Source organism: Clarias gariepinus, chromosome 12, assembly GCF_024256425.1.
Source record: "Clarias gariepinus isolate MV-2021 ecotype Netherlands chromosome 12, CGAR_prim_01v2, whole genome shotgun sequence".
Lineage (NCBI taxonomy): Eukaryota > Metazoa > Chordata > Actinopteri > Siluriformes > Clariidae > Clarias > Clarias gariepinus.
Window position 1 is genome coordinate 27,062,982 of NC_071111.1, and position 13,405 is coordinate 27,076,386.

Genomic DNA, 13,405 nt, shown 5'->3' on the forward strand with positions numbered 1-13,405 from the left:
TATTTTCTCTCTCTGCTCAAGGCTCAGCCTGCTCTTTGTGTCTGTGTGAACGAGTCATTGGACACCGTGCCCCACACACACACACAAACACACCCACGTGCACACCCCTACTACTTTCGCCTTTACAAACACAGAAACACGCACACTCTTTTTCTCTGCTCTACACAAAAACACTGAAAAAAGATTGTTAGTGTGTCGCTCAGGTGAGTGTTATCAGTGAAGTTCCTTGTTAATTTTTTTCAATAAAACAGTCTTTCTGTTAATGTGTGTAGCTTTACACATATACAGAAACACACACAGTGCCTGCGCACATAAAAGGAAACACTTATCTGTCGGGATTTATTTATACTTTTTTTTAAAGGTAATTTGTTTTATTTTTACTTTATATTTTGTATCAATTATTTTTATGTTTTATTTTTAAAATATGAGCCCGCTTCCAGAATGAAGTATTTTTATAATCCAAGGTTCCACTATATCTATTTACTGTTTATTTATGGCGCTCTAAGCCAGTGAGTGATTTACCGTACTCTGAGCGTATAAGTAATTTGATGGTGCTCTGATCCAATGACGTTTGGCATTGTCAGGTCGACATTTGCCAAATGATGTTGGAGGGGCACCAGGCGGGGTCAGTCATATTTCAGGGGGAGGGGATGACGACAACGACTGCTGTTACTGAACTTGTATGTCATGGTACTCTATTTTATTGCCTTTTGATGCCACTTCATAATACTGCATAAATAAGACTTTTGCAGGAACTATTAGTCTGATTCCTAAATAACATTTTTTATATTTATTTTTGATCATATTATTACCTAGTAGCTCATTTGATATGTGAATCACGTTTTTTTCTATTTTATTCTTTATTAAAAAAAAGGATAACTCCCCACAGTGCTGCTTCATCCATACTGTTTCATAACATGTAGGGGCCCTATCAACTTCCTCAGCGGCCCCCACCCACACCAGTCAAAATATTTAATTTAAAAGAAGAAACAAATTCATTACTATTAATAATTTTAATAATAGCTTAATAGTATTAATACTATTAATTTTTTTAACATTTGTGTTAAGCATATTTTGATGAGCACATTCCCCTCAGAACTAAACTGGTATCATCTTATTTTACTGTTAAACTGGTCAATTTTATACACAGCTGTGTTATATTTAGATCATCTGTAACCATTAAATGTATAATATTTATGACTTATAAATACCACATATAAATATACAAAAGAAACTGGAAGTTATTTATTCAGACTATTATATGTTGCACATTGACATATTTATAGACTGTAAACTACAATATTTATGACATGTATCTGTCTGGAAATCATCACCTGCCGCATGCTCCACAGTAAACTGTACCGTTTGGCTTGTCCTCATCGTCAGGGACAGGACTGTATCCCTTCTCACACCTGTGATTATGGATTAAATAGATGATAAAAATAGAATTAAAACATTGTAGTAATTACATATTCTTGAATATTATTTTGTCTTTGATGATAAATATACAAATCCCTTTTAAAACTTCACTGGAAACTCACACAGCTCATTATTGTTTTTTTTCTGACCACTGTGAAAACTTATATCTATGAATGGATACAGTATGAAAACCGCAGGACAAATTATTAAAAACAATTTTTTCTTTCTTTTTTTTTTTCCTTTTAGGTCGATGCTATATTATGAGAATGAGTCAAAAATGATCCACACTCTGGTTATATTAAAATGCTGTTGGTCACAATGTCTTATCAGTGCTTTCCATTCAAGGATACTGTCTCCCCAGTCAGTCTAAAAACTTTTTTTAATAAGAGAAAACGAAAACTTGTTGACAATATGTATTGAAATTAAGTATTTGTCTTTTCCAAACGTTAATTCAAATGAATTCTATAGCCTGAGTGCGGATAATTTTTGACTCACTGCTTTATATTAGAAGGGTTACAATCCTAAGGTAGATACTAGCTAGTTACAGTAGCTGTAGTTAGCCTTTAACTTAATCGATTTGAGAGAAATTGATTAATCACTGTTTATATTTTGGGGCGTTGTTTGGCTTCTTGTGTGTGTGTGCGCGCGCGCGTGTTTGCGTTTACATTCCAGTTAACCTAATGATCGTTGCTTCTCATGATCTTCTGATATTATTTAAGCTAGCTATGTTATTTGATTAGATAAATTAAGATAAGATTAGTTGTATTTTTGCTACTGCACTGTATAACGTGTGTGTGTGTGTGTGTGTGTGTGTTTCTTTTTAGTTGTTAAAATTATTATTTTAGCTGTAGTGTTGTTTTGGGCATATTGTCTAAGCGTTTTTTTTTTACTTTTAAAATTTGTAAAAAAATAAGAATGTGCAGTGAAAGATTTAAGGACTTTTGATCATTTGCACTAACTAAATTTTATTATGTATTTTATTTCCATCAGTATCAAATGTGATAAAGTTGGAGTGAAAAGTTGTTCAGCTCTGGGCTCAGCACTCAAGTCAGAAACCTCCAATCTGAGAGAACTGCATCTGACTGTCAAAACACTGGATCTGTTCTACAGAACACTAGGAGACTCAGGAGTAAAGACTCTCTCTGCTGTACTGGAGAATCCTCACTGTAAAGTGGAAAGTCTGAGGTAAAATCATCTCTTAGAAAGTAATGCTGTATGTAAACACACAAACAACTATTGGCGTTTTCTCATAGGGGTTTGGGGATGTTGTAGCAACTGCTAGGATAGCCACAGCACCCCCAAAACTTTATGGTGTATTTATGTTATTACATTTTTAATTAATAGAAATGTAATTTTATTTATAATTAAATACAAAAAATATTAAAATGCAATAATAAAACCAATTATTTTAGACCAAAAAAATTAATAATTAAAACCAAAAACAAGACATCTGATCTAATTCCAGTCGATTTATCATCTGCTTTCTCTCATGTTTTGTTAGCCAGAGTTAAATTTTTGTAACTTAGCATAATCAATACATTGATGATACATAATGGATATTATGGTGACTGATGTTAAATGCATGATTTTTCTGCTCTGTTGCCTGTCATGAATTTCATACATTGGTGGTTGAAGAAGAAACTGTGACTCCTCATCGCTGTCTCTATGTGATGCTCCTTCACACACCATGGGACTGTTTCTTATGAGCTTAATATTTTACCTGGTATTTATCACACAACAGCTATGTAACTACAGCTACCAACTTTTCAGAAAAGCTTAAAGTGAGGTTCTGGAAATAAGAGCATTGGTTCAGACACATGATCTCCCCACTGCACATGTCCATCCTAGTGAAAAAAAAGTATATTATGCTAAGTATATTAAATCCTACGATGCCAAAGCATAATTAAGTGTACTTGCTCCAGACCAGTGTTGGGTATAGAGCAGTGGTCTCCAACCTGTTTATCACCGCGGACCGGTCAACGCATGACAATTTTACTGCGGCACTGGGGATTGGGGGTGAACCGTCAGATAAGGCTTCTGCATGTTAGTCTGCCCGCTAATACTCACAAGCTCTACTTCTTTTCAGAACACCGGTAAGCCAGTTTTGTGACCCATTCCTATTTTTAAAAGGTTTTTCAAAATAAAATATAGTTCAGACTCCGATTATACATGAAACTGAAATATTTAATTATTTCTTGTGTGGCCCGTTACCATTTGAGGACCACTGGTATAGGGTACTTAAATTACTTTTTTTTGATGTAACGAGTAATGGTAAACGCGTTAGGTCCCCCATTTAAGTACTCAGTCATTTAGTTATATTTTCAAAAATGTAATCCGTGAGCCACACAGCAGTGATTCCATTATTGTGTGTGTGTGTGTGTGTGTGTGTGTGTGTGAAAGTCATCCTACAAGCCCTGCCCCCGATAACCAACCCCCCTGGTATTCCTGCTGTTATACTCCTATCTCACCTATGCGGTTTGACTCGCGGTGAGAAGCGGCGTTAGGCACTGTGAACCGCCGCGAGTGATCGCCCAACATTCTGCAAAGGACTGCAGGGACCGACGCGCGGAAAGATGGAAACGTAATCACAGCGCTAAAACTCACAATGATTCATGATAAACCATACTTGCGGCCACCGCGTGAAACCGCGTAGGTGAGATAGGGGTATTAGTAGTTAACAGATTATGGGCCAAACTTCGCTGAGAGATGATGGTAGAATAATTATAAAGGGCTTGACTTTCTGCAATGGAAAAGTACTCTAACTAGTTACTTTTATCAGAAGTAATGCTGTAATGTAACTGCTTACATTTTAATGACAGTAATTTTGTAATGTAATTAGTTACTTTAAAAAGTAACGTCCCCCAACACTGGTCCAGACTTATGATTACGTGCAATTAAGTGCATTTTAGTTGTAATTAAATTATAGAAAAGCACAATTTTAGGTGTATTAAGTGTACTTTTGTGTGCTAAAGTGGAACAACTTTAAGTATACTTAGTACACTTAAAATATGTGGCAAATACCTGACACAGTAATTAATGAAATTAAAGTATTTAATGTATTATAAGTATATTGCAGCAATTTTAACTGTGCTGCAAATAAATGAGTAATGTACCATAAATATATTCTTATTGCAGCAGTAGCATGATTCTGCCCAAATAAAAAAAAAAAAGTACACTTTGTGGTCAAAGCAATAAGTACATAAGATACACAAATACATTCTAAAGTTTAAACTACGTACTTAATTTCAAACTACCTAACAAAACATAAAATTTACCTTATGCCGATGAAAATAAAATAATAAGAATAAGAATGAACGCACGCAATGATGCAGCTTCCAGCCTTGAATTTAAAATAGAAGCATAGAATAGCAGAGCCAATCCAGAAACAGAGAGTGTGCCCACCTTTAGTTTCTAATTGGCTGGTGTTGCCCCAACTCTAGTCTCTGGTTGGCTGGAATAGTGAAAAAGTTTTAACACTGCTGCAGTTTGAGCAAGCTTTATGATAATGAGCTTTATGATATTGAGCACACTGAAGAGACAGAGTTCAAACACACAAAAATGAGCTTGAGTTTTAGCGCAAGAACGAGTTTAAGAGTGTGCTCGCGAGAGAGATTTGGCATGCAAAAACGAGTTTGAGCACAGACACGAGAAAGAGAGTAGTGCACTAAATATAAGCATAAATTAATATATTTAAATTTAACGGAAAATATACTGAGACTGTTTAACATTTGCATGGCTCAGGTTCTGTATATTTTAGCGTTGCAGTGTTAAGGTGAAACACTCACATTTTAAATATTTACCCAAACAAAACAAATGAAATAGGGCCTAACTTACCCATGCTCCCCATGCTCTCCAGCAACTCCATGTAGGACAGTATGGGGGGGAGCACAGAACTCCTATGAAAATGATATGTCACTATTCATATTCATAAGAAGAGAGCTCACAAACCTGATTAAGAGAAAATACAACAAAAACATGCAATCTTATGTGAAATGCAACGGTCATACTGGAGACGTGGAACAACGAGAATGTATGAGAGCAGCGAGGAAACTTGAACCCACAAGGAAACCGATAAAAGAGAAGTCAAGATATTATATATTGTAGGATAAAAAAAGTCAGCCAAAGTGAATCAGCAATGTGTGTGTGTGTGTGTGTGTGTGTGTGTGTGTGTGTGTGTGTGTGTGTGTGTGTGTGACCTTTAATAGATTCAAAGGGTGCTTTATATGGTCATTTATATTGTCAAAGCTCAGGATCAAGTGAGGTGGAGGTATTCCACCATGTTGGTTCCAACCTTAGAAAGAAAGAAATGAAAGAAAGTATAAATTTTCTTACACAGCAAACATTAAACTGAATAAGACTATCAATTTAGTGTGTAATAGGATTGATACTAAATAAAAAATGACAAAGCTGTCCATTAAGATAGGGTATAGGTAACCTGAAACAAAAACATGGAGACAGTTACTACCAAAAATAAAACAGCAAAATAAGCATGGCTTTTAGAATAAAGCTCCTTAATATTATATATTTTTTTGTTGTCAGACTAGTTGATCTCGTTGTCTGCGCTGATTTTAAGCTAATTACCGAAAAAATGTCATAGCTGGTGTCTTACTGGTACATTACAATCACCCAAATATTAATACTTCCATCTAGTAGTTACCTGTTCAGCTGTGGTACTTTTTCCTGTAGTTGGCACATTGACTGATAGTTAATTTAGCCTGGATCACAAGCAACTTTGGTTAAAGAGGGCTACCTGGTTAGCTTATATGCAATTACTGGTGATACATTTTCATACTTGAAAAAGGGGCAAAGGTGTGAAATATTGTTATAACTCGGGAGAAATTTGACCGCGGAGTAAATTACTAACTAGTGAAAAACGGGAGGGTTAGCAGTTATGCATATTTGTGAGAGGGTCAGTGTTTTGTAACACCCCAGCATTTTATTGTCTCAAGCAGTGAGATTTATAAAGTTTTAATGCTAGCAACCTAACTAAATGCATGCGTCATGCTAGCACTACAGTTAACAGTTTAGAGTTCATTCATCACTTCACCATCTTCGTACACCCTGCAAACAGTTTACAGAGAAAGCTAAAAAGCTCAGACATCTTAGCCATTTCTTTCATACACAGGTGGGGTTCTTTGGCTAACTAGCAGCTATTGTCAGCTAAATTATCATAACTCAGACCAGCCTGAAAGTTTGAGTGTAACCTTAACACGGTAACAGTAATAAATGTAACATATAGTGATAATTTTTCAGTCATATGTGGCTTAGGTGAGTAAACATGTGTATACAAACCTTGTATTTAATGTCATTTTCCCTTAAATGCACGAGGAGGATGAATCGTCATCAGCGCTTAAAAGAAAAAACATGAAGCTGACAGCCGCTGAATACACCGGTGGACTTTGGGGGAGGGGCCAAGCAAACTTCAACCCAGCAGCTGGGTTACACAAAAACTACCCAACTCTCTGTAAATAACCCAGGAAAAATGACCCAACAGCGGCAACACAGCGTTTGGGTAGAAAAAATAACCCAGCATCTTTTTGTGTGTGGATCTTCACCAGGTTTGCACACACTTCAGGAGGGATTTTGGCCCCTCGTCCATACAGATCTTCTCTACATCTGTCAGGTTTCGGGGCTGTCGCTGAGCAACACAGAGTTTGAGCTCCCTCCAAATATTTTTATTGGAATTATTGGAAAAATTTTAGGTCTGGAGACTGGCTAGGCCACTCCAGAACCTTGATATGCTTCTTACGGAGCCACTCCTTGGATTTCCTGGCTGTGTGCTTTGGGTCATTGTCATGTTGGAAGACCCAGCCACAACCCATCTTTAATGCTCTGACTGAGGTAGGGAGGTTTTTGCCCAATATGTCACAATACATGGCCCCGTTCATCCTCTCCTTACTACAGTGCAGTCGTCCTGTCTCCTGTGCAAAAAAACACCCGGAGCATGATGCTTCCAGCCCCATGCTTCACTGTAGGTATGGTATTATTGGAATGATACTCATCATTCTTCTTTCTCCAAACACAGCGAATGGAGTTACTGTAAGACCAAAAAGTTCTACTTTGGTCTCATCTGACCACAGGACTTTCTTCCATGACAACTATTGTAATTCACAAATAAATTGTTAAAAAAAAATCATACAATGAGATTGTGAGTGATGAGTGATTGCATTGATGGTGTTGTTGCATTGTTGAAGTTGGCAGCTTTAATGTAACAGTCACAGAGCAGGTACTGAACACTGTGTTTTTAAATGAGTGTGCATTAGTCTAGACCTTCTTGTCATTAAAAAAAAATATCTGTCATTTTTTACATTTCTACTGACTACAGTACACTGCCCCTACGGTTTATATGCATATTGCATATTGTGAGTGGGTCACGTTAATTTCTAAGAATGTGCACAAGTTACTCACTATCAGAACCTGAAGTTAGGGGGATGCAAGTGCAAGTACAAATGTTTTTATTAAAAACACAATCAAAGGTAAACAAATCAAACATGGGTATTCAAGGTCGTAATCCAAAACAGGCAAGTAATTTTTTTTTTTAGTAGCTCTTCACTATATATAAATTTTGACGGTTCAGGGTTCTGACCCACCAAAGACTGTCTGATTTGGGACAGATGAAGATGCACTAATTAATCTTCCAAAACAACCCATTTATTGTCACCACTCAACAGACTGGTTTGTAAAATTGTAATGCGTCAGGTAACATAAATATGAGCATATAGAATAATTGCAACAATTACAATAAAATATGCAGGTAATAACATAACACAATCAGTAACACAATCAAAACAGCTGTTCTCGGAGGACTTGTGACGTCAGTCACATGATAGTTCAGGACTGGAGTTTCCTACAGTCTACCTGAGCCTCCAGTAATGAACTGGACTCCATTTTAACTTAAACACATATCCTGTTTTACTGAACTTCCAATCTCTCACAGTATGATGCAGATTAATCCCTGCTATCCATTTCACCCAAATGAGGACAGGTTTCCTGTTGAGTCTGGTTCCACTCAAGACTTCTTCCCACTGCCATGTCTGAGAGTTTTTCCTTGCCACTGTTGCCGTCGTTCTCGGCTTGCTCATCATCTTATCATCCTACATTCACATTTCATAGAACCAAATTATTTTGATTGTGTAAAGCTGCTTTGCAACAATCTCAATTGTTAAAAGCGCTATACAAATTTTATTAAATATATAGTGTATCAGTGGCGATTTCTTTAAGACTGCAAGGGAAGCTCAGCTTCCCCTATAATGTCACAAAATTATTGGTCAAATTATGTACTATTGTATTAACATTTTATTGACTAAAAATGCGTTAGAAAACGTTCATCTCAAAGACGAGTTCGTTCAGAATCAGTTAGATAAAGCAGGTCGGCTGACTTGATTTTCTTCTCATACATTCCTGTATTGCATTTCCCCGTTTGACTTCAATGCGGCTGCTTTGAACGTTTTTTTTTCAGTGCTTTGAAACTAGACGGTCATTGGCTAAACGCTGCGATTATGTCCCGCCCATGGACGCTCAGCATCTCTGGGGGGGAAAGAGGAGCAAATGAGGAGTGGGCTGGCCTGGACTCCGAGCTTCTGCGTGATGATTGGAGGGTCTGTCGAAAGATTGCATCTTCTTTTGACTGACAGCGATTTTGTACTATAAGGAATCGCTGAAGCTATTCGCGCTCAGTCCCATCGTGGATTTCTCAAGTTCCGTCGAAATAAAAACTGCTGCAACCTATTTCTTTATATTTGCTTGGCGAAATTGCTTGATTTTCATCATAAATTTCACACAATTATACACCACATTCCTTGTTTCACTTTTACAGAGTTTAATATTTTTTTAGATCGTTCATTCATTCATTCATATAGTAGGCTAGGCTAGCGTCGTGGGTGAAACTGCACACGATGGCAGACAGTGCTAATATTGTCGACCTGATTTTTAGATCAACACCTAAGATTGATTTAGTGCAAAAGATAGGAAAAAATAACAGGTCTTTTCAGCTCTCCTGGTATGACAAAGTTAGCTGGCTGACTGAAAGTGCTGTGACAAATAAAATGTACTGCTGGCCATGCCTCTTGATGAAACCATCTCACGGATTTGTTGTTTGGTCAAAGGTGGGGTTTGGAGATCTGTCTAACTTTGACAGGGCATATAAAAGACATGAAATGAGCAATGAACATGTGAGTGCATGTGCAAGATTAAATTGCATGGGAAGGATCAGGGTTGAGCATGCAATAAATGAAGGTGCTCGCATTCAAGTGGCTAAACATAATGAAACAGTCAAACAAAACAGGGCCTTCCTAAACCGCCTTATTGATGTGACATCCTTGCTAGGCCGGCAGGAGCTGTCATTTAGGGGACATGATGAGAGAAGTGAATCATCCAACAAGGGGAATTACAGGGAGTTCACAGAAACATTAGCTAAATATGACTCTGTCCTGTCCACACAATTCGTTCTCAACTGTGTTTTCTGGTATGTTCCATACTATTCAAAATGACTTGATCTCTGCTCTTGCAGCCACCATTTCTGATCATATCAGAGATGAAATTCAGGATGGCAGGTGGATAAAACAACTGATATATTCTGCCGTGCCCAACTCTCTGTCATTGTTCGCTATGTGGATAGTGCAGGTAAAATTCAGGAGCGCTTTATTGGATTTTTTTGTTTCTGGGGGGAGAGATGCCAAGTCCGTTTTTGAAATATTAAATGAGAACATGCAGGGCTACAATTTTAAGGATAAGCTTGTGGCACAGACCTATGATGGGGCTGCTGTCATGGCTTTAGATCTCAATGGTCTGCAGGCCAAAGTGAAAGCAATAGCCCCCAATGCAATGTTTGTGCATTGCTATGCACACAGACTGAATCTGGTGCTGTCACAGGGGGCTAAATGCTTGCCTGAGTGCAGAATATTTTTTGCATCACTCTCTAGATTTGCCACATTTTTTTCAAAATCCACAAAGAGGACATCTTTTCTGGAGTCTGCAGGCTGTTCAAGGTTGCCCAGAAACGCTCCTACTCGATGGAATTTCACATCACAGATAGTGAGCACTGTGGCAAACAATTATGATGGCCTCCTGCAGACATTTGAGAACATCATTGCAGATACAACAATGGATGATGATACACTGGATTGTGCCAAAGGCTTTGTGAGGAAACTGGAGGATTTTGAGTTTGTGTTCATGTTGTACACATGAACAAATCTTCTCTGAGACTGATATTGACTAGTCTTTAATATTGTCCAGCAGAGGGCGATGGATGTTCTTTACTGCAAGAAAATAATTGAATCTCTTCTTGCATTTGTCAAAGAGAAGAGGTCAGAGGGGGCTTTCCAAGCCGTTTATGCCAAAACAGCAGATCCCACATCAGACCCACGAGATGAGCCCATGAGAAAGCGCCGTCTGACCCAATTACAGGATCCCCAAGAGCGATACAGAAATCTGTACATGGCCATCCTTGATAACATCTTGGAGCAGATTCCTCGACATTTTTCAAATTTGGAAAGCATGCTCTTCTTAGAATTAGCTAATCCAGAGAAATTTGATGACATGAGACAAGTATTTCCAGAGGAGGCCTTCCAAAGTGTCCTAAATGTTATGGCCATCACTTTGATTCAGGGAGACTGAGGTCAGAACTTTAAGCCCTGTATTCAGATCAGGACTTGCAGGGTAACAGGGGAAAGCTGTGTAATTACTTGGTGTTCCTTAAAGACATGGAGTTGGACAGTGCAATGCCTCAGCTTTACAAACTGTTCTCATTAGGGGCAACAATTGGAGCAACATCTGCAGGTGTAGAAAGGAGCTTCTCCTGTTTAAAGCGGTTCAAGTCCTACACCCGAAACACAATGGGCCAAGGCCGTTTAAGCAGCCTAGCTCTGCTGGTCATTGAGAGGACACTGGTCAAGTCACTGGAAAAGACACCTAATTGGTACAACAGGGTCACAGACCATTTTCTTGAAAAGGAACGTAGGGCAGAATTAACTTTTAAATAAATAGACAATTTTATGATGTAGGCCAAATATGAGCTTCTCCTATTTGACAGACCAGTAGCCGCCACTGTAGTGTATCATAACACCACAGGCATAGCTTGTGACTGGAACAGATTAAATGTCCATTGTTTATATGTTTAAAGCTTAGACACTTACTCTTGCATTCACTCACAACGCTTGATCCAAAGGGCGATTTGTAAACAACTAACCAGTCTGTAAACAACTATTTAGCTGCAACTTTTGCGTTGGTCTCTTGTTCCCACTTCACTAAAACTAAAATCTAAGAGGGAGGGGGAGGTCACATGGCCAGAGTTTCTGGACGCTGATTGGCTCAGATGAACTGGTCTTGTGTGTGTGTGTGTCTGTCTGTGTGTTTTATCATAAACAAACAGAGGTTCAAAGGGAAAGATTAGAAAAACACCAAAGTCGGTCGATCAACAACAGGCTAAACTGGGCTAGACACAGAAACAGTAACTAACCTGGTCATACACAAGAGGCAATTATTGTAACAAAGGCTTGGTACTGGTTTGGATTTTACTCACACTATTCACTATACACTAGCGTGTACTTCACAAAGGTCATTGTTTTGAAGTGCCATTTATTGTCTGGTGTGATTGTAAGATTGGTTTCATGTGTCATTAGAATTTCAGTGAAATTGCTAGGCTGAGTTGGGAGTTGTAGTACATGAAATGATGCATGTGTGAACACATAGATGAAACTAAGTATATTTCTCCCATATGGTGAGTCTGCACAGTTCCTCACTTCCTGTTGTAATCTCTGTAGAGCAATGTCCCCAAACTGTGTTAATATTTTAGTGAGTGTTAATTATTCCTTGTGATTGGCAAGAGAGGACAGATAGTCCAACATGACAGACATCATACTTTTAACAAGTGAACTAAGATAAAATACTGCTGATGAAGAGTGTGTCATTGTGTCTCTCTACAGGTTTGGTAAGGGTGATATCTCAGATGAAGGCTGTGCTGCTCTGACTTCAGCTCTGAGATCAAACCCCTCACACCTGAGAGTACTGGATCTGTCGTGGAATAAAGTAGGAGACTCAGGAGTGAAGTGTCTCTCTGATGTACTGGAGAATCTTCACTGTAAACTGGAGACACTGAGGTAAGATCATCTCTCTGAGAGTCACATGACCTGCTCCTCAGTAAGACACATTCTCTAATAGTAAGACTGAAGCAGAAGTTTTAGGTTGATCATCAATGTCCTGAGGAGGAAGATTGTTTCTTTTCACTGCTACACTGTAACTAATCACACAAACTGCACCTGGGACACAAACTAAATGCACTGTGTGTGAGCTGTAGGGTTTAAAAGCAGCGGGGAAATGCAAATGAGAAACATTTTATTGGTCTCAAAGCGAAATCATTTTTTATATTTTGTCAGTGAACATTCGTCTCCATCTAGCTGCTATGATCAGGGTTGACAGATCTGTATAATAGAAGCAGTATTAATACCCTGCAGTCTTTATTAATGCTCCTTTTACTGAGCTCTTAAATAGTTGTTTTCAACATTTTTTTTATAAATAAAGGCTATCTATAAATAAACTCACCAAATCAAATACACTCCTACAGTAACACAGAGCTGAAGTTGAGAACAGGGTCAATAGGTGTGTGTATGAGAGGAGATCACAGTGCATGATCACTACTGTATGTTTTAATACAGTAAATACAGAGGTACACCACATAGTTTTCATGCCACATTGCTTTTTGGGACGGCACTGCCATGTTCTGTTTTAATTCTGATTGGTTGCCATGGTGATTTCTGACACAGATGATTTGAGAGCGGCTTGTTATTTTTCTTTGATTTGTGACATGTTGTTTTCTTTTGAGATGAGGAAGAATAAACCTAAAGTAAAGGGACCTTACTGGGGGAAGTTAAATGCCAGTGCCAAGCAGAGATATTTTGAGGAACTTGTAGAGATCTGTATGAACTTGTCACAGTGCGTCAGATTTCGGCCACACATAGCTCCCCCGAAAGTAATCAGAATCACAGTTTCT

The 13,405-nt window shown here is 38.2% G+C and overlaps 1 protein-coding gene across 1 annotated transcript in view; it reads left to right on the top strand.

The window, feature by feature from the left end:
• The window catches only part of LOC128533817 (NACHT, LRR and PYD domains-containing protein 12-like), a 75,917-nt gene that overhangs the window by 17,149 nt on the left and 45,363 nt on the right, over nt 1-13,405 (top strand). Inside the window, exon 5 of the mRNA XM_053508077.1 lies at nt 2,410-2,604. Within this exon, the coding sequence (XP_053364052.1) occupies nt 2,410-2,604 (195 nt within the window). The remainder of the gene's footprint in view (nt 1-2,409; nt 2,605-13,405) is intronic.